We start from the raw sequence: 19,590 nt of genomic DNA on the forward strand, positions 1-19,590 counted from the left end.
GGTCCTCTCACCATGTATAACGACATTAGGGAGGCCAAGCTCTGGTCCTCTCACCATGTATAACGACATTAGGGAGGCCAAGCTCAGGTCCTCTCACCATGTATAACAACATTAGGGAGGACAAGCTCTGGTCCTCTCACCATGTATAACAACATTAGGGAGGCCAAGCTCAGGTCCTCTCACCATGTATAACGACATTAGGAAGGCCAAGCTCTGGTCCTCTCACCATATATAACAACATTAGGGAGGCCAAGCTCTGGTCCTCTCACCATGTATAACGACAGTAGGGAGGCCAAGCTCAGGTCCTCTCACCAGGCATAACGACATTAGGGAAGACAAGCTCTGGTCCTCTCACTATGTATAACGACATTACGGAGGCCAAGCTCTGGTTCTCTCACCATATATAATGACATTAGGGAGGACAAACTCTGGTCCTCTCACTATGTATAACGACATTAGGGAGGACAAGCTCTGGTCCTCTCACCATTATTGTCAAGTCTTCACATAAATATTTGTCCTTGCACCTACACATTTCACTAATTATAATAACACATTTTACCCAGACATTTGCTCGTACTCTTTCTATGATTGAATTGTTGTAATGTAACTATTTTAATCAATTTTATTACAAATACATCAGTCTATTTTACTATTTTGCATGTTAAAATCACTCTTTAAAATATAAAAATTAGGAAATTATTTTAAGAAATCATTATTGTACATGGTCAAATAACATAACCCCCTGTCTTAGTCCTATGTTGTGCACACATAATCGCTCGCTCATTACAGTACATGTATGTAGGTGTTTTGAGGCAGACAATGCCTGTTAGGACTTCAATATAAACACACAGAATAGCCAAGGCTTACTCTTAATACCCTACATCAAGTTATTAGTTCATGTTGAAAATTTTGCAGTTTGTTCAAAATCATCAAATGTCCATTTGTGATTTACAACAGAATATAAATACTGTAGATGCATTACACAATATCAGAAACATTTTTTTTTTTTTTTACCAGTATGTATATTCAAAATAAAGTGTATATTTGCATGTACTATTGGGTTAGGGCCCTGTAGTAACTACAAGTATAGTAACAGTTTCTGTGTTCAGTCTACTGTTCTCAATCTCCAGAAAAAGTGTCTTGTTTCTATATGTTTTTTTATATGTACCCTGGTAATTAAACATTTTAGATTGGCAATTCTTTAACTTCTTGAATTTATTTGCACAATTATCTATGTTTCGTGCGCCAAATCAGATGTGATGTTGTGTAGTCCTCCTGTAGGACCTGTCGGTGTGATCTAGTGGATCTTCTTCCATTCCTCTTTGAAAAGACAGTGATACAGCTAAAGTGCATCTCCAAAATACAAAAGATTTTAATACTTTTTAAGTAAAACTTTGTTTAGTTTTGATAAATATGTTGCTGGTGAGTCTAACATACAATTATCAAAAGCAGATCTTATTTGAAGAATTGGTTTTAATTTTCCAGGCAAGAGAACAGGAAAATGAGACCAAAAAGGCGGTAAATAAGTTGCTGAGTGGTAATGTGTCCAAGGGCAAAATGGAGGAAAAGTTAAAGGTGAGTGTTTATTAGATGTAGAATTAGCTGTGTTATGATAAACAATTATAGTTCAAAAGGGATTTGATTTATTTCAGATTATTAAATTTGAAAGATTGATGAAATTAAAACTCAGAAATTTCCGATGAATATATCTATATAGTGAAGTTCTTCAAAAAACGAAAGAAAAGAAAAAAGAAATTGATAAAAAACAAATCTTGCAAGGAAAGCAGAGTGGAGTTTTTGGGGGAGGAGGGGGGGGGGAGGGAACAGTATTTAATTACCATTAGACTTGTGAAAACATACTATAGTTGCCTTTGTCTCAATAATTACTAATGTATACCCATCATATTCTACACCTTCTATTACAGTTATATAAGATGAAGGCTGCGGCTAAGCTGAATACCGTCGCAGGAAGGTAAGAACAGTGTGCATACACAACTGAGTAGGATTGTTTATTTTCCATCCTTCAACCAAGAAGATATATTCATCAGAGCATGTTAACTGTATATATGATCAGTCGTCTAGTGACACTGGGTGTAGGTAGTGTACAATGACAATCAACCCGACTGATCTTTATTCAGTGTTCCCGAGTCAAAGGGTGATTTTGATGTTAATTTTTTTTAAACTCAAGAGTTTGAGTGACTTGGTGGCTCTCCTGCTTCAAATTAATGTGTCATATCTTTGTCATCTTCATCACATATTTTAGACTTTTGTATTCAATACTGATAAAAGTTCCTATATTTCAGACTAAAGGAACAAGACGTCAATTTTACTAACCAGAAGAAGGAGTACGAGAGGGAGATTAACCACTTACGAATGTTGGTGTCGGAAAAGGAGAAGATTATCAACAACGTCGTTGATGACAAGAAGTAAGTGACATGACAGTGTCAGAGAATATTTATACATAAAATGTAATATTTTATGATGTGCGGTTCAGTACCCAGTCATACAGCAAGCTTTTACCAAAAGTTCAATAGTCACATAAAACCAGTAATGCCACAGTATGAATTAAAAAAGGCCGTTTATTATAAAAATGACGTAAAATAAAATCATGTATACAAAACATGTAAAACATGTCACATCATACTGATCTGAACACATAGAGGCATTATGCCCAATGAAAACAATTATGTGACTATTAAAGGAGGGGGCAAAACCGCCACCTGGCCAATTGAGGAAGACCAGGATTTACACTTGTATGTAACCTGGCCTTACTAAATGTATAAAAATACAGATATTTTAACTGTCCCAATTTGTATCAAATTAAAATGTATGGTAAATTTCTGTAAGGGAGGAGATTATGTGATACGTATTATCTTACAGAGATGTTGAGGAGGAGTTGGAGGTCATGTGGAGGTCAGCCAACACAGAAAATGAACGCATGAAAGATGTTCTAAGACACAGTATGAAAAAATTACGGAAACATGAAGGTCTGTCTGAGGCCATTGACAGCAGTGAAAAGAGGGAGCTCATCTACTTGTCTTCTGACGGAGAGGATTAGCGAGGGATCGTTGATGTCTTCCGTATCTCCGGTGTTTTGACAATGCTGCTTATCAGTTCTCTTTGCCAGATTTACTGTCACAAAGTCACCTTTTACACTGTTAAGTCAAAAATAAGTTTTGATATAATTTATTTATAGTCTCTTGTTTTAGATTATTTCCAATGAAGAATTAAAGTATTTTGAAGATTTTTCCTAGGTACGATGTTACAGAAATTATAAGGAATTTGATTGATTTAGATAACTGAAACATGAAGAAAATTGGTCAATTTTTATCAAAAGATAGCCTTCAAAATTTTAAAAGCCTCACAATTGGGACTTTGTGACATTTATACTATTTTTCCGTCCATAGAAATATAGATTAGTCCCAAGTATAGATTGTTTAAAAATGTAACAATAATAGTTTATTTATTAGTATGTATCATTTAAATAGAAAACAATAGAAAAATACTAGTGGAATCAGTTACCATTGCAGCCTTGTAGTGTCATCAGGTCTTAACTTGCTCTTTTTAAAGAGTTTGCTGTGTTATAAAAACTGTATTGACTTCTGAAAGAAGACAGGAAAACCTTTGACACAAAGTCTAATTGACAATAAAAGACTTGTTTTATTTTAATTATATGTTCACTCTAAGTAGGATGATTACGGCTGTGACTGTATTATTCCTCTTTCCTGTATATAAAGTATCTTCACCAGCGTTGTCATCCATATTAACTATACCATATATCTCTAAGTTTTCTCATTTCGTTTTTCGATGAAAACACCTTTTATGGTATTTTCATTATTGAGAAGGCAGTATGTGTATACTCCTGGATATGTCTATTTCAAATTATTTTTCCTTGTGAAAATGAAATCATTTAATGATAACAATAGCATAAATATTCTGCCAAAATAATCAGTGTTTGTAAGTGTATAAAACCTTGATTGGTTGATATCTACTAGAACGTTCTATAAACTCAGCCATTTTTTGGCCGCTGTATATTTTCACATATATCTAAATATAGTAAACAGTAAGAGGAAACTCTGAAAGCTGTAACAAAGGACAAAGTTATCAATGTCCTTTGTGTGTCCATTTGCAAAAATATTTCTTCAAACCACTGCTGGTACTATACTGTGTAGTTACAGGTCACTAAAATTACTAGGAATAGATATACATGTACACATGCACGTGTGTCTATAGACTTGCTGAAGTTATTTTCCTCAGAGACAGTCATTGTATGAATGGCAAGAGATGATTTGTGTTGATATCTAACAATCTGTCCAGCTTTATTTTATATTTGATTGTATACACATATTTCTAATGATTTTACAACAAATTTACTGTATAAAGTTAAACGGATGCAAGACATGTGCTAGCCATTATATTGCAATTTTTATCATTCGTAGACAGGCAGCGATCATTGGTAAACATTGATACCAATGATTATTTCATTTTGTAATTGATAAAACGCAACCCATAGAAGTCCATACAGATCATTGCACTGGAACCCTCATAGTTAGCATACCTTTTTGTTATCATACTTAATAACAGTGACAGCATATGAACTATACATTACAAAAAGAAAACCAAAGTCAGATTTCAAGTACATATATTTTACATATATTGGTTTAAATTTTATTCTGTGTTTTTTTTTTTTTAAATGTCACGTCTTCAGAGGAAATACACTAGATAAGGACAGTTCCACGAATTCACATTAATCACAAAAGACTCTTGTCATTATTTTGATACGTAAACTAGTTTTTCATTGATAGTATAATTGGTTCCATTTGGTTTTCCATCATTTCATTAAAAAATAAATGGTGCACCAATTTATAGAATTTGTCAAAAATAAGTTGTTTTATAGTATTGCATTTTTGTATTCAATGGGTGCTGATTCTGAAAGATCTGATGTAAAAAAAAAAATCTCATTTAGAAGTTTCCATTAATTTTTACAATAGGTTGGTGTGTCAGACAGATCAGTTATGGGAATCGTTAAGTAGCCTGAGCTATATTTATATGAGGGGAGGTAAATCTGAGATGACTGGAGTACCTGGTAATTCTCTTCTGCTTGGTGCTTCAAAACTAAATCAAATTTTTGTGAGGGACTTTTTAATACATTTTTAAAAGTCAGTTATTTCCTGTAGGAGCTATACATTATATCTCCTCCAAACCAGTATGCTGATTGACCAAAATTGATAATCGACTTTAACATTGTTAATGACTGTCTTGTTAGTGTGCTCTAGGAGCTTATCAGTTTGGTAAACAGCCAGAATTCTCAAAAATAGCCATAATAGACACTTTTCAGGTAAGTCTGCAAATTGTGGTAAAGAGATGGGATGCTCTAACAAGAAAGTGGACTAGGGATTCTTATTAAGAACAGGGCTCTTAATTAGGTAGAATATGGTATTAACTACCATGGGTTACTTCAAAGACATTGAATTATAAGAAAAAATATTTGTTCAATTTAAAAGTATGTAGTTAGATGATATGTAATAAGTTGTTACTTGCAGTACATTTCAGTACATTGCCAAATGTTTTCTGATTAATATTCATACTTTGTACATACAATTTTACACTTTTAAATGCTTTAGTACATAGTCGTTTTTAAATGATTGCTTAAAAACTTATTATCATAATACATTTAAAACAAAAAACATCATTGTCATGTATATACTACCATAACTATCTTAGGGCATGGTACCAGTGTACTGTCCAGGACAGGAATCATACCTCTTAACTTTTACATTCTTCATCCTCAAAATAAAACATATTTCATGCCCCATACTCCCTCAAAAGTTATTTGCAATAATAAATATTATGATTGTTCTTGATTTGAAAGAAAATATAATTTTAAGAAACTGAAATTAGAGCATATTCAAGTTAGAATGTAAGTACGTACTTGTATATAAAAAAAAAAATTGCTACTGGGACCTGATACAATCAAGATGACCTGTTTATTTAACTGATAAAATATTACAGTTGTTTGATTCATAGATGTAGTCCACAGGTCCAGCAAGAATTATTATAAACAACGAATATGAAATAATTTGTTTTCGTACTATAATTTGATTGACTAAATATCCTTTTATCAATAAATTTTAGAAATCAACTAAAAAAATTCCTATCATAGTGGTAAATTTGATAAGTTTAAGCAATATTTGTTTGGCAGATCTTAGTAGTCATTAACACAGAGCCAGAATGGTAGATTATTCAAGTTTATGTAAGAATATAAAAATGGGAATGTTTTAAAAGATTTATATCCTTTTAGACAGTTTGTAAATCTTTAGAAATCACATAATATAAATTCATGTATCAACACTGTATGATTATTATTTTTGTTTGGTCCTAATTGTTAATTATATTGTAAGTTCTTCACCTTGTTACTTTGTACTTCATTGGTGCTTTTGTTAATCAATTAGTAGTCATACCTGTATTTGTTTAATTACAGCTGTGATAGAGTTAACAAGCTTCTGTTTCATTTTACCTTTATTTTATCATTAAGTATTGTATATTTATTGTAACATTCTTTTTGCATATTTCATTGTTTATATTTTTGTTGGTAGTTTTTTTTCCATTATTAATTATGTAAAACTTTAATTTGATTATCTCCGTCCATTAATCTTTAATAATCTAGTGAAGAAATGAACATTTACTATTCATTGTGTGTTAGAGTTATTAGTTGAAGGTTTATATTACAGTTGAGATTGTAGTCGGTTGTCAATATCTATATGTAACCTTGTTAATTTAAAGTTATTGCCAGGGAAATTTGCTTTCTCAAAGCTGTTGTTGACCATAAATTTTCAGTAAAATGTGATTACCTGGGGGTAATTCTAAAGATCTGTATATTGACTTCAATAGTGTCAGATGACTTCTAAAGGGGATTTATTTTCTTGGTGGAAATTTTTACGAATTTTTATTAGCTGAGCAAGCACAAAATTTTGCATGTGCTTGAACATTGATTAACACACTGCGATGTTGTATGAACATTAACACACTGCGATGTTGTATATGACATTAACACACTGTGATGTTGTATAAACATTAACACACTGCGATGTTGTATGAACGTTAACACTCTGCAATGTTGTATGAACATTAACACACTGTGATGTTGTATGAACATTAACACACTGTGATGTTGTATAAATATTAACACACTGCAATGTTGTATAAACATTAACACACTGTGATGTTGTATATGACATTAACACACTGTGATGTTGTATAAACATTAACACACTGTGATGTTGTATAAACATTAACACACTGCGATGTTGTTTATAACATTAACACACTGCGTTGTTGTATATGACATTAACACACTGCAATGTTGTATATGGAAGCAGTTTTGCTGGAGTCGAGCAAAAATCTGAAACATGAAAATTTCCACTTTTCAGTAAAAGATATTTATTGCTAGTAAAACACTAACATATCGGTACATAATTTCCTTTACATATCCATCTTTAAGAGATTTATGAATAGGGATATAAGGGGGTTCATGAATGTGTGCAATCATTGGTTAATTTGTATGAAAATTGGTTATGTATTAAGTACATGTAGTTATCATTTATATTGTATCAGTTTGTGTGAATGTTGGAACGGAAGATCTCAGATAGTGTCAAAATGGAATGTTTAAACCAATCAGAAAATCATCAGTAAATGTAATTTCGGCTTATTATTCAGGCTTTGTATCATTATCAGGAAATTATAATAAACAAAATATGAATATATTTGTATAATACAATATCCATCTAATTGTTTTAACTACCGAGATTTGTTTCTGACGAGAAATGGTTAGAGCTGAGTGTGATAGAGACGGTGGTTATGAGTGTCAGGAATCATAGTGTGCATGCTTCACATCAAATCGTCCTCAAATCAATGATCAATAAAATCAATTATATATATAAAGTTGTTATAGTAATGATTCTTTGGCATCTCACCTGTAAAGTCAGTTTCAAAAATTTATACCCAAAAAGGTTACATTGGAAATACGAAAGGATTACCTGACAAGTAAAGTTCTCACAATAACCAAACCACTGGTTATCCCCGACTACTGAAGTGAGTTCTCACAACAACAAAACCACTGCTAATATCCCCGACTACTGAAGTGAGTTCTCACAACAACCAAACCACTATTTATCCCCAGACTACTGAAGTGAGTTCTCACAACAACCAAACCACTATTTATCCCCCAACTACTGAAGTGAGTTCTCACAACAACCAAACCACTATTTATCCCCCAACTACTGAAGTGAGTTCTCACAACAACCAAACCACTATTTATCCCCCAACTACTGAAGTGAGTTCTCACAACAACCAAACCACTATTTATCCCCCAACTACTGAAGTGAGTTCTCACAACAACCAAACCACTATTTATCCCCCAACTACTGAAGTGAGTTCTCACAACAACCAAACCACTAGTTATCCCTGACTACTGAAGTGAGTTCTCACAACAACCAAACCACTAGTTATCCCTGACTACTGAAGTGAGTTCTCACAACAACCAAACCACTAGTTATCCCTGACTACTGAAGTGAGTTCTCACAACAACCAAACCACTAGTTATCCCTGACTACTGAAGTGAGTTCTCACAACAACCAAACCACTAGTTATCCCTGACTACTGAAGTGGGTTATCACAACAACCAAACCACTAGTTATCCCTGACTACTGAAGTGGGTTAAAGTTCTCACAACAACCAAACCACTAGTTATCCCTGACTACTGAAGTGAGTTCTCACAACAACCAAACCACTGGTTATCCCCGACTGCTGAAGTGAGTTCTTGCAACAACCAAAGCACTGGTTATCCACGACTACTGAAGCGAGTTCTCACAACAACCAAACCACTGGATATCCCCAACTACTGGAGTGAGTTCTCACAACAACCAAACCACTGGATATCCCCGACTACTGAAGTGAGTTCTCGCAACAACTGAAGTGAGTTCTCACAAACAAACCACTATTTATCCCCCGACTACTGAAGCGAGTTCTCACAACAAACAAACCACTGGTTATCCCCGACTTCTGAAGTGAGTTCTCGCAACAACCAAACCACTGGTTATCCCCGACTACTGAAGTGAGTTCTAGCAACAACCAAAGCACTGGTTATCCACGACTACTGAAGCGAGTTCTCACAACAACCAACCCACTGGTTATCCCCCGACTACTGAAGTGAGTTCTCACAAACAAACCACTATTTATCCCCCGACTACTGAAGAGAGGTCTCACAACAAACAAACCACTGGTTATCCCCAACTACTGAAGTGAGTTCTCACAACAAACAAACCACTGGTTATCCCCAACTACTGAAGGGAGTTTTTGCAACAACCAAACCACTAGTTATCCCCGACTACTGAAGTGAGTTCTCACAACAACCAAACCACTGGTTATCCCCGACTACTGAAGTGAGTTCTTGCAACAACCAAAGCACTGGTTATCCACGACTACTGAAGCGAGTTCTCACAACAACCAAACCACTGGTTATCCCCAACTACTGAAGTGAGTTTTTGCAACAACCAAACCACTAGTTATCCCCGACTACTGAAGTGAGTTCTCACAACAACCAAACTACTATTTATCCCCCGACTACTGAAGTGAGTTCTCACAACAACCAAACCACTATTTATCCCCCGACTACAGAAGTGAGTTCTCACAACAACCAAACTACTATTTATCCCCCGACTACTGAAGTGAGTTCTCACAACAACCAAACCACTGGTTATCCCCCGACTACTGAAGTGAGTTCTCGCAACAACCAAACCACTGGTTATCCCTGACTACTGAAGCGTGTTCTCACAACAACCAAACCACTTGTTATCCCCGACTGCTGAGGTGAGTTCTCGCAACAACGAAACCACTGGGTATCCACAACTACTGAAGTGAGTTCTCATAACAACCAAACCACTATTTATCCCCTGACTACTGAAGTGAGTTCTCACAAACAAACCACTGGTTATCCCCCGACTACTGAAGTGAGTTCTCACAACAAACAAACCACTGGTTATCCCCGACTACTGAAGTGAGTTCTCGCAACAACCAAAACACTGGTTATCCCTGACTACTAAAGTGAGTTCTCACAACAACCAAACCCCTGGTTATCCCCCGACTACTGAAGGGAGTTGTCACAACAACCAAACCACTGCTTATCCCTGACTACTGAAGTGAGTTCTCACAACAACCAAACCACTGGTTATCCCTGACTACTGAAGTGAGTCCTCACAACAACCAAACCAATATTTAGCCCCCGACTACTGAAGTGAATTCTCACAACAACCAAACCACTGGTTATCCCCCGACTACTGAAGTGAGTTGTCACAACAACCAAACCACTGGTTATCCCTGACTACTGAAGTGAGTTCTCACAAACAAACCACTATTTTTCCCCCGACTACTGAAGCGAGTTCTCACAACAACCAAACCACTGGTTATCCCCCGACTACTGAAGTGAGTTCTCACAACAACCAAACCACTATTTATCCCCATCTACTGAAGTGAGTTCTCGCAAACAAACCATTGGTTATCCCCGACTGCTAAAGTGAGTTCTCACAACAACCAAACCACTGGTTATCCCCGATTTCCATTCAGTCTGGTTAAGATGACATAAGAGTCCTGCCTTATTTATCCTGCAGAATGCTCAGGTGGCCCAACATAGAATCTCTGGACTCAAAAAATGGGGTAAGGCTTGTTGCAGGATGCTAAAATGTTGACACTTCTATACTGCAATAGATATGGATAAAGTTATCACCAGGCATCGGCTGGTTGCCGGATAAATATGAGCAAAATGAACATATTATTGAAAATATAACAAAACATTAAGTAAGAAAATTGGTAATTTTATTTCATCTTTGTGTATAAAATCACATGAATGTTTGTTATAGGTATGAAATATATATGTTACATGAGCAAGTTAACAGTGAACCATGGACTTACTTACAGATGAGATGATCGTACCAAGGTTTGGTGAAAGAAGAAGCTGCTCATTTATCTGATCCACAATGGTTTAATAAAGCTGATCTAAGGAGTAGGAAAAATGTGTGCTCATTATTGACGTCAGAGTCTACAGGTTTCACAGTAGTCTACCTGACAATGCTGTCAAATATTCACAATTATTTTGACTACTTAGAATCACATTATTTCTGTATTTTGCAGACCACTTTATTCGAAAATACTTAAATTCAATATTAAGAGGATGCTTTCTCAATATAAATGAGATGAAATGAAATTGATTGACAGAATGTTATCAATTAATTCCATTGCATATATCACTCTGGTATAATTTTTTTGGCTGTTTGATTAAAACTGATTTCATTGTAACGTCTGTAATTAATTGGCCAATTTCTCCACCTGTTTTGGACCTATAGCATCGAATGATCTAGATGTGTCCCCTGGTTGAGTGGTTTTATGTCCGCTTCACTACCGAGTAGTTCCACGGTGTCGCCTAAGCTAGCATCCTTTATATACGTCACCTTGGATGTATGAAAATATTCATTACTAAGCGAAGTCTGCTGTAGCCACAGTTAAACACCTCATTGGAAAAGATACTAAACGGGCTGGTTGGGCTCTGGGTATTCATAGACGAAATTTAAGATAATTATAATTACATCACTATTTGTACAAAAAATGAAAATGAAAATTGAGGATTATGAATGATAAATGTAAAGAGAATTACTATGAGAACAGAAGAATGTGAATGATTATTATTATCTTATTTCCATGTAAAAATTATATCTCCTGGTAAAAAGTCACTAAATCCTTAATCCAAATATGATCTATGTTTAATATTGGTAGTTAACTTTTGACACTGTCCAAAATACACTTATCTTTTATATATTTGATGTGAACAACTTTGTCAAGTATATAATGTTTGTCCATATCTTTAAGTATATACAGAACGTTTATGTTTTGAATTTGCCAAAAAGTTTACATTAATTTTGTACATTAAAGAAATTGTTTTCATGACACATTCATGGAATTATATAAAATCAATTTATATTTAACCAAATTGCCATAATTTCTTAAAACACTTGTTGGTAGAATCATAGTCTTGACTATATATAAGATTACTTTATAATTATGAAATTTAAATTATACATGTACTGATTCAGGATTCCTATGTTAAAATGCTACACTGGTAGTATTCCACTTAATGACAACAAGTTAAAATCAAAATTAAAAATTAACTGCATATCATGGATGATGAATTATGAAAGACCTGAAATATGTTGTAGAAATCAAAATATATAGTTGTAGTTATATACACATAGTCATAACAATACAGAGGAATAACATTATTATAGATATTAATAAACAGGAAAAATGAGCTTGCCAAAATATTAATACATTCACCCATGGTATTTCATAATTAACTATTCCAACCTTTGAATTGGAAGAGTTCAAATGCGTTTTCCAGGGTGAATGAGTAAATACACTAATGAAATCTTGCTACAGCAGAACCTAGTAATTAAAATCTGAAATAATGAAATTCCCTCAATACATATCAGGACTCGGTGTGAAATATGCTAAAAATACAAAATTATGGGGGGAAATGGTTGGAATGTTATTATATTTTCCCTATAAAAGTTCCACTCTTGCATACTATATTTATATGTGTAATCTATCTTTCATTCAAATGAAATACGATAATATATAAAAGGTCAAAGTAGGGAAGACTTTGGTTGAAGAAAGTATGCCAAATTACTTTTATCAAGATTCTAAAGAGAATATAGATGACATAAGACCCTTGTGTACACTGAGAAAGCCAGTAAGAGGAGATGGAAGCTTCATCTCCGGTGTCATGTTCACAATCAGCTTCAAGTTAATTTATAATAATCATACTCCATATTCTGATTTTATACTCTCTTTTCTCCATTCACCACACACTATTTTATTCATTCATACAATTTATTACATGTTCAATTATTCACAAAAATGTTTACATGCAAAATAAAACATTCACTTGCAGGAATTTCTCATTTTCAAAACATATGGATCAAAGATCCGTTTTCTCCGAGAAATAATGGTGAACAATCCATCAGCCACTCACACAATTACCCTCCATTCTTAGTTTAGTATAAAAAATATTCTTTGATATCTGACATCTAATTTACATACATATTATACAAAATATTTACACTCTGAATATATTTACAAATTGTACAAAAGATATTTATACATCATTATAAAACACTTCCTATACACAAAGAAATAACAGAAAAGATAACATTCCGTCGGACACATACAAGTACACAAACATGTAAAAAACACTTGCAAATCTGGTCTACTAATTGGGTCAATATATAATTACATTTTACATTTGCATTACATTTAATCACTTTTAATTGCATCAACAGCAAAAATGTACCATTAAAACTAAGAAGAAAAATATGTATGAAAGTTGAAAAGTCAATCATATACCAAATTGAACCAAATTACATATACTCTGATCATTCTTTGATTAAAATCATGTTACTACTGTTTTCATTTGATAGTTTCAAGACGTTTCAGTCTAATAGCACAGTAAACCTTCGCCTAGCAGGGCTAAATTCAACAGCACAATAGTTTTAACAATGTCAATTATTTTTAAGTCTATAACATATTCTTTTTAATTACATTTATCGTTACATAGACAAAGTTTATGAATGGCACAATCGACTAATAGACACTTTTTTCATTAAACAATTAAATTTGTTACGATACATCACATTTGTAAAAAAAAAAGTAGGACAATTTTTCAATGGAAAAATATGCTAGAACATGTGTATTTGCTCTGAATTATCTTATTGGAATCCTTCACCCCCTCGTTACTGTTGATTATCAGAAGCTGTATGCAACAGTGAATTATTCTTGAACGTCAACCAACCATATGGTTCAATTTCTATTAAGAAAATCAACCTAAGAGATGAGAGATCCTGAAGATGTGATCAACAAGTCTTGTTATGTCACCCGAAGCATGTATCTTTTGATGAAGAACCCCATTATCAGCGTTACCATGGTAAAGCTGGCTTTCAAGATGGTTGCCACATTGAAGAAAGGACAGTAGGGACATTGGTAGGATCCACATACATAACAGATATTCAGGTTGAATAAATTGTATGTTGTGTACATTGTTGTATTATGCAAACCTGCAAAAAAAAATACAGTTGCATTGACAATTGTATAAAAAAGGTTGACAAATGGCTAAATGTTAATTTCACTTAAACACTGGCATTGTTCTTTTAAGAAAACGGCTGCCAAAATAGCTTCCGATGAGATTTTTATCAGGAAAATGGTTCTACATGAGGGGTGTCCTACCTGGTTCATAGTAGTCAAACAGTCGCATCTTGTGTTGGATGGTCATGTTGGCAACAGGGTACCAACGATGAGCCTTGAACCTCACGCATGACCGACTCTGGTCCAACTGTGACAGGAAAATTCACAAATGAATTATCACCATTTAGGACAATATAAATAATTCATACATTTTATCGCGTAACATAAATATCAAAGGTACAATATTAAGGACAAGAATATAACACAGCTCACTAAATTAGTTCAGTTTATTAAGATAAGAGTCACTAATAAATTCTTTCAGTTCAAACAAGATAGCTTATTTTGTCAAAAGTTGAATTTTAGCAGAGAGACATGTACATCTAATGCAAAAACTAAGCCTGCATTCCACAAAAAGTTGATATGCGACTATCATACACCCAACTTACAAAATCAGTTAAATAAGAGGAAAATTTATCCAAACTTAAGATTCGTCTGGTACAGATAACTTACATAATCAAAGTAGAAAACGACTTTTCTGTTGTAGAATTCGGCTCGTTGGAGATTTCGCACTGTATTGTTCAACACCAAGCTTCGCAATGTGTCGTTCATTACCACATAGCCGGAGGGCATGTCAATTTCTAAGACACTGAGGCCAGATGTCACAGACTTCTCTGTGTAGATCCAGCTACAACAAATTAATTTACCACAGGATTATTTGATGGTTTGCATTAAATAATGAAATTAATTTAACACATTTAAATCAAGGCAGAGTATTGTGAGAAATGCATAGCCCCCCCCCCCCCCCCCCCCCCCAGTTTAGAAATAGAATTCCCTTCTTTATCTATCAATCTTTTTCAGTATGACTAATGTAAAAAAGGAAACATTGTCATTATCTGATAAAAGAATAAATTTTGCTACAAAATTATTAGAAAATTAAACAGTTTGAACAATTAGGGCCCATTTCCGGGTCAACTGGAATGTCTGTTTTTAAATATAACAATTTCGGGTATAAATCCTGGCAAACCTGCAAATGTTCAATGCAGGCCTTGCAAGGCTTAGTCAAGACCTCGCCTGAAAGCAGCATATTCAGATTACTAGGTCCCACACACAACCGGTTCAACCATTTGTATCACGATAAATGAAAGCAGCCCAGGTGAAAATTTAAGTTTTTGAATAATTAGGACATATGTACCAACCTGACACAAGGCATCATCTCCATGGTAGAGAAATTCCTGCCGCTGAAATGTAGGTAGTCGAGGTCCAGCAGATAGAATTGTTTACTGTCTACTGTGTTCTTTATCTGCCAGGCATACTCCACATTCACTGTTGTGGTCAGCTGTAACAAATAATGGTTAAACATCAGAAAATCTATTGCATTCTATACTCCTAGGGTAAGTTGAAGTCAGCTGTAACGAACAATGGTCAATCATCAGAACATCTATTGCATTCTTTTCTCCTAGGGTAAGTTTAAACTTGCTATAGCAACAACTTGCCAATAGAAATCTTTTTTTCCAAACCTCTGAAGCCTACCATGTCCTGTTTATAATCCTACTGAAGGCTACCATGTCCTGTTTATAATCCTACTGAAGCCTACCATGTCCTGGTTATAATCCTACTGAAGGCTACCATGTCCTGTTTATATTCCTACTGAAGCCAACCATGTCCTGTTTATAATCCTACTGAAGCCTACCATGTCCTGTTTATAATCCTACTGAAGGCTACTATGTCCTGTTTATAATCCTACTGAAGCCTACTATGTCCTGTTTATAATCCTACTGAAGGCTACCATGTCCTGTTTACCTGTTTATAATCCTACTGAAGCCTCCCATGTCCTGTTTATAATCCTACTGGAGGCTACCATGTCCTGTTTATAATGCTACTGAAGGCTACCATGTCCTGTTTACCTGTTTATAATCCTACTGAAGCCTACCATATCCTTTTTATAATCCTACTGAAACCTACCATGTCCTGTTTATAATCTTACTGAAGGCTACCCTGTCCTGTTTATAATCGTACTGAAGGCTACCATGTCCTGTTTACCTGTTTATAATCCTACTGAAGCCTACCATGTCCTGTTTATAATCCTACTGAAGCCTACCATGTCCTTTTTATAATCCTACTGAAAGCTACCATGTCCTGTTTATAATCCTACTGAAGGCTACCATGTCCTGTTCATAATCCTACTGAAGCCTACCATGTCCTGTTTATAATCCTGCTGAAGCCTACCATGTCCTGTTTATAATCCTACGGGAGGCTACCCTGTCCTGTTTATAATCCTACTGAAGCATACCATGTCCTGTTTATAATCCTACTGGAGGCTACCATGTCCTGTTTATAATCCTACTGAAGCCTCCCATGTCCTGTTTATAATCCTACTGAAGCCTACCATATCCTTTTTATAATCCTACTGAAAGCTACCATGTCCTGTTTATAATCCTTCTGAAGGCTACCATGTCCTGTTTATAATCCTACTGAAGTCTACCATGTCCTGTTTATAATCCTACTGAAGGCCACCATGTCCTGTTTACAATCCTACTGAAGCCTACCATGTCCTGTTTATAACCCTACTGAAGCCTACCATGTCCTGTTTATAATCCTGCTGAAGCCTACCATGTCCTGTTTATAATCCTAATGAAGGCTACCCTGTCCTGTTTATAATCCTGCTGAAGGCTACCATGTCCTGTTTATAATCCTACTGAAAGCTATCATGTCCTATTTATAATCCTACTGAAGGCTACCATGTCCTGTTTATAATCCCACTGAAGGCTACCATGTCCTGTTTATAATCCTACTGAAAGCTATCATGTCCTATTTATAATCCTACTGAAGGCTACCATGTCCTGTTTACCTGTTTATAATCCTACTGAAGCCTACCATGTCCTGTTTATAACCCTACTGAAGCCTACCATGTCCTGTTTATAATCCTGCTGAAGCCTACCATGTCCCGTTTATAATCCTACTGAAGGCTACCATGTCCTGTTCATAATCCTACTGAAGCCTACCATGTCCTGTTTATAACCCTACTGAAGCCTACCATGTCCTGTTTATAATCCTGCTGAAGCCTACCATGTCCCGTTTATAATCCTACTGAAGGCTACCATGTCCTGTTTATAATCATACTGAAGGCTACCATGTCCTGTTTATAATTCCACTGAAGGCTACCATGTCCTGTTTATAATCCTACTCAAGGCCACCATGTCCTGTTTATAATCCTACTGGAGGCTACCATGTCCTGTTTATAATCCTACTGAAGCCTACCATGTCCTGTTTATAATCCTACTGGAGGCTACCCTGTCCTGTTTATAATCCTACTGAAGGCTACCAAGTCCTGTTTATAATCCTACTGAAGGCTACCATGTCCTGTTTATAATTCCACTGAAGGCTACCATGTCCTGTTTATAATCCTACTGAAGGCTACCCTGTCCTGTTTATAATCCTACTGAAGGCTACCATGTCCCGTTTATAATCCTACTGAAGGCTACCATGTCCTGTTCATAATCCTACTGAAGCCTACCATGTCCTGTTTATAATCCTACTGACGGCTACCATGTCCTGTTAATAATCCTACTGAAGGCTACCCTGTCCTGTTTATAATCCTACTGAAGGCTACCATGTCCTGTTTATAATCCTACTGAAGGCCACCATGTCCTGTTTATAATCCTACTCAAGGCCACCATGTCCTGTTTATAATCGTACTGAAGGCTACCATGTCCTGTTTATAACCCTACTGAAGCCTACCATGTCCTGTTTATAATCCTAATGAAGGCTACCACGTCCTGTTTATAATCCTACTGAAAGCTATCATGTCCTATTAATAATCCTACTGAAGGCTACCATGTCCTGTTTATAATCCTACTGAAGCCTACCCTGTCCTGTTTATAATCCTGCTGAAGGCTACCATGTCCTGTTTATAATCCTAATGAAGGCTACCATGTCCTGTTTATAATAACAGATTTCAGAATTCCCAATGTAATGACCAACCACTTCTTCAAAGTGACCAACAACTGGTCCATGCGGGCAGAAATGATGGTCATAAACAGGCTTAAGCTGTATGTGTGCATCATTTTGTCAAAGACTTATCTAACAAAGAAGACAACTCAGCTCACTTGCCATATGCATACACATTTTGTTTTATCATAAACTGGTTTTTAAGTCCTTAAATTATAAATAGAATAAAGGTATCTCAAAAATAGACCTCTTTTTGTTTTCTATGAACATCCATTGAGGCAGGATAAACATTTTTCTAATAGTTTTATTATAAATGAAAGATGCTTAATAGGTATTAAGTTAAAGTTGAATAGTCAAATAGTACTTTATTACAGGTAGAAAGGAAGCACATGCAGGGATTTTACACATAGAAATACCTTAATTCATTTTCTAGTTAGAACTTATTACCAGTAGACATCACTGCTCAATACATACCTGCATGAGGGCTCTGCCTGTTCCCTTGGCTGTTACTCTCACCTGACCATAAACTTTAGGAAGCTGTAGAACAAAAAGTAATATGGACATCTATAATAATTTCAATCCTACTTCACCATTTAATATAAACACATTTCTCTTTAGTATTGATGACCTGTAATGATTGAATTAACAACATCAAAAACAAAATTTTAAAAAACCCTACCTTTTTTATGTAATCTTATTGAGTGGTTATGCATATTTCTCAATGAAACGACTGACTGTATTCTCTGTTGTTTCTTTTGTTTTCACAGCCATTGATTGGCTACTCAAGGGCCACCTTAAGAAAGGCGTTAATTTGGACATGGAAGGCACGAAACCTCACCAGATTTTTCTGAAAATGGGCTACCTAGAGGTGCCTAGAGAGGTTTGAAGCAGGTGACCACTGAAGAAAAATACATACGAAAACTTCCTGCAGGTCCGTGTAATTGTATTTAGTCATCATCATAAGGGTTTCCCACTCTGGAGAAGCTGACGATTCCAGCTCCATGTATACGTCAAACACGTTCCTGTTAGGGTCGACTTGTGTGAAGGCATAAAGTGCCTCCATGGCTGCCAGGGTATCCTGGAATAAATAAGGAGTACATTAAGTCTATAAATGTCCTATCCTAACCCTTTCTCCCCTAGGTAAATTAAGTAGACTCTACCATACACATTTATCTGGATGAGTCCATTGTGGTCCACAGTGGTGAAAGGGTTTTATTTTTCCCCCTGATGAATGTTTTCCTATATTTTGAATGAAACTTTATATGATATTAGAACATGAAACAATTTTAACAAGGTATATTGCTGGACAATATAAATCGTTATTTTTTTATATTTTTTTTTATATTAAGTTGCCCCCCC

At 35.2% G+C, this 19,590-nt stretch overlaps 2 protein-coding genes across 7 annotated transcripts in view; one reads left to right on the plus strand and one right to left on the minus strand.

Annotated features, from left to right (window-relative positions):
• Positions 1 to 7,928, plus strand: part of LOC110453633 (centrosomal protein of 89 kDa-like) — a 40,478-nt gene extending 32,550 nt beyond the window's left edge. For all 6 annotated transcript variants that reach the window (XM_021502667.1, XM_021502672.1, XM_021502669.1 and 3 more), the window contains 4 exons: positions 1,486 to 1,575; positions 1,926 to 1,972; positions 2,304 to 2,426; positions 2,881 to 7,928. In XM_021502667.1, coding sequence (XP_021358342.1) covers positions 1,486 to 1,575; positions 1,926 to 1,972; positions 2,304 to 2,426; positions 2,881 to 3,058 — 438 coding nt within the window. In that variant the 3' untranslated portion in view covers positions 3,059 to 7,928. The remainder of the gene's footprint in view (positions 1 to 1,485; positions 1,576 to 1,925; positions 1,973 to 2,303; positions 2,427 to 2,880) is intronic.
• Positions 7,929 to 10,852: 2,924 nt separating this feature from the next.
• The window catches only part of LOC110453604 (CD109 antigen-like), a 29,146-nt gene continuing 20,408 nt past the window's right edge, over positions 10,853 to 19,590 (minus strand). Inside the window, exons 31-36 of the mRNA XM_021502607.1 lie at positions 19,148 to 19,309; positions 18,706 to 18,768; positions 15,480 to 15,619; positions 14,794 to 14,968; positions 14,326 to 14,431; positions 10,853 to 14,156 (exon numbers count right to left, since the gene is read on the minus strand). Coding sequence (XP_021358282.1) covers positions 13,969 to 14,156; positions 14,326 to 14,431; positions 14,794 to 14,968; positions 15,480 to 15,619; positions 18,706 to 18,768; positions 19,148 to 19,309 — 834 coding nt within the window. The 3' untranslated portion in view covers positions 10,853 to 13,968. The remainder of the gene's footprint in view (positions 14,157 to 14,325; positions 14,432 to 14,793; positions 14,969 to 15,479; positions 15,620 to 18,705; positions 18,769 to 19,147; positions 19,310 to 19,590) is intronic.

Source organism: Mizuhopecten yessoensis, unplaced genomic scaffold (genome assembly GCF_002113885.1).
Source record: "Mizuhopecten yessoensis strain PY_sf001 unplaced genomic scaffold, ASM211388v2 scaffold7473, whole genome shotgun sequence".
Lineage (NCBI taxonomy): Eukaryota > Metazoa > Mollusca > Bivalvia > Pectinida > Pectinidae > Mizuhopecten > Mizuhopecten yessoensis.